The 3,091-nt window shown below is 39.7% G+C and overlaps 1 protein-coding gene across 1 annotated transcript; it reads right to left on the bottom strand.

Moving 5' to 3' along the window:
• LOC107636245 lies at positions 2,056 to 2,862 on the bottom strand. Its single transcript, XM_016339767.1, has one exon. It carries the CDS (start codon positions 2,860 to 2,862, stop codon positions 2,056 to 2,058), a length of 807 nt encoding a protein of 268 aa, XP_016195253.1.

Genomic DNA, 3,091 nt, shown 5'->3' with positions numbered 1-3,091 from the left:
TACTAGGGTTACAGAGATAAGTAAATGATGCAGAAATCCACTTTTGGGGCCCACTTGGTGTGTGCTTGGGCTGAGCATTGAGATTTACACGTGTAGAGATTTCTCTTGGAGTTAAACGCCAGTCTGTAGCCTGTTTGTGGCGTTTAACTCTAGCTTGTAACCTGTTTCTGGTGTTTAATGCCAGAATAGGGCAGGAAGTTGGCATTTGAACACCAGTTTTCGTCATCAAAACTCGAGCAAAGTATGGACTATTATATATTTCTGGAAAGCCCTGGATGTCTACTTTCCAACGCAATTGAGAGTGCTCCAATTAGGTTTCTATAGCTCCAGAAAATCTATTTCGAGTGCAGGGAGGTCAGAATCCAACAGCATCTGCAGTCCTTTTTCAGCCTCTGAATCAGATTTTTGCTCAGGTCCCTCAATTTCAGCCAGAAAATACCTGAAATCACAGAAAAATACACAAACTCATAGTAAAATCCAGAAATGTGAATTTTGCTTAAAAACTAATAAAAATGTACTAAAAAGTAGCTAGATCCTACTAAAAACTATCTAAAAATAATGCCAAAAAGCGTATAAATTATCCGCTAATCATGGGGCAATTTCTAACAATTACCCGCTACTAGATATCACCTAAACAACTAAAACTACAAAATCTACTCAAAAACCATAACGCAAAAATGCAGAAATCTAGGGCTGGAAATTGGAGCTTGAGCTTCAAGTTTTTACCAGATTTTCTTAGATAGGAATGAAGAGCTCGACGAGAGCTTTACGTGGCCGCAAATGGCTCGTCAATCGGAGTTCCGTAACTCAAGTTATGGCTCCCGGAAGGTGATGATGAATAGTAACATCACCTCTTCTCCTCTCTTCTCTCAAACCGCGCCTCTTTCTTATTTTGGGGCAAGAATGAGCTGAATACTCATTAATAGAGCATATATATATTGGGCCTTGGCCCCGATTTGGGCTCGATCCAATCTGTTAGCGTTTTTAGCCCGTTTGGCCCACTTTGGGCCAAAATCTTTAAGATTAGTGCCCGGTTTTTAATTATAAATTATTTTTATCCTTTCAAAACAATAAATCAATTTTTAAAAATCTTATTTTCCAAAATACGCGGTACTGGACAGACTAGAGCCGGCACTGCCAGCTTAAGCACCAGTACGCATTTTTACAAAAACTTTTCGAAGAAGGTACATTTTCCAACTCAGAAAAATTCATCAAAATCGAATTTCACCTTTTTATTTTCAAATTAAAACTTCTAAATTTTGAATCTACTCCGGGCACTTAAAAATTATTATTTTATTATTATTTTATTACAACGGTTATTCCGGTTCTTACATTCTTCCCTCCTAATAAAATTTTCGCCCTCGAAAATTCGAATTACGCGATATAACTTCCTCGAAGTGTCTTACCGTGTCGATATTCCCTCTCGCCTTCTGCTGCGTCACTCTGATTATTGTCATTCTGAATTCAAAAATTTTCCTTAAACTAAATACCGATTTTGTAATATTTTTTTTTCAAAACCTTTAAAACAAGTTCAATCTAAACCTTTTCAATGTCAAAGCTTTTTCAAAAGATTCAAAAATTATTTCTTTGTAAATCAATTAGTTTAAATCATGATTTTCTTAAATTCATTAAAATCCTAAAATCCTAATTTTTCAATTTGTATCCCTTTTTGATAAGCCAAATGTCAAACCAAATTCAAAAATTAAGAAAATCTCGGAACTCACTTTTTCTGTAAACCATATTATTCAAACTAAGAGTTTTGACTTAGTTTCAAAACCAAATAATTTAAACCAAAGTTCCAAACCAAATTTGAAAATCATTTTAAACTTTAAAACCGCAAGGTCATAGTTAAAAACTACAAAAGCGTCGGTCGGGATTCCGTTGCGCATTCATAGTGAAATCTCGGCTTGGTTGCTGACTCCTACCCACATCTCAGTTCCTCCCTCGATGACAGTCCTTAGCAAGTAGCAAGGGCAATCCGCAGGTATAGCATCGACCATTTCCCTTTGCCATGTGGAACTGAGCATTGTCGTTTCTTCTGAAACCCCCTTGAACTCAAAGATGCTGAGGAGTGTGTTCATTTCTCTTAAAGTTCTGTTCCCTTGGTCCAAGGTAATCGCCACGTCCTCGATTAGTGTTTCCTCCATGAGTGTCCCTTGACGAGGCTACCGTCTCTGTATATTCCTCAACCACTCTCGCCTTGTTCACAAGATCGGAGAAGGTCCGAATCTCCAAAGGAGCAATAGCAGTCATGATGTTATCCTTCAAGCCCCTTTGATACTTAATACACTTCCAACTTTCATAGGTCTCTGGGGCACCCTGACACACGCTAGAGAACCTACAGAGCTCCTCAAATCGGCTGGGATAGTCCGCCACAGACAAGGAACCTTGCTTCAGCTGCATAAGCTCCATCTCCTTCACTTCCCTAATAAATTCAGAAAAGTACTTCTTGTAGAAAGTTGTTTGGAATACATCCCAATGGATTTCTGCATTCTGAAATTGCAGCAACTGGCACTCTCCTTGCCAGCAATGCTGAGCCTCTCCCAAAAGCTGATAGGCAGCAAACTCAACATACTGGTTGATCGGAACATGTTGTGCTTGTAACGCACGTTCCATGGCCTGAAACCAATTATCCGCTTTTGTAGGGTTGGTTAAACCTCTGAAACTTGGCGGATGAACCTTGAGAAAAGTAGCCAAGGTCATCAGAGCACCTCCCATGTTATCACCATTTCCTTCCGCATCATCGTTCCTGTTTCCTTCTCCGTTTCCGTTTCCAGCCGGTTGGCCTAACCTCTGCACAGCTTGCAGAGTCGCAGCAGCATTTGCCTCCATGGTGTTCGCAAGATTCGCCATTGCCGCCATGGTTATCGGCCGGTTGCTCGTTTCTACTCTCTCTTCGTGAACGTGTACGACCTCGTCCGCGAGTAACCATTAGGGTTCCTATCTACACCAATCAATCGATATCAAGGTGATCAGTCTCAATATCAAAATCCTAGTGTTTTAATTATCCCAAAAAGGCACTCACAAACAAGCATGCTATGAAATATCAAGTAGATAACCTAAATAGCATGAAAAAAAAACAGACCCAGAG

This window comes from Arachis ipaensis, chromosome B04 (assembly GCF_000816755.2).
Source record: "Arachis ipaensis cultivar K30076 chromosome B04, Araip1.1, whole genome shotgun sequence".
NCBI lineage: Eukaryota > Viridiplantae > Streptophyta > Magnoliopsida > Fabales > Fabaceae > Arachis > Arachis ipaensis.
The sequence above is the reverse complement of the archived record's forward strand: the minus strand, read 5'-3'. Positions and strand labels throughout refer to the sequence as shown.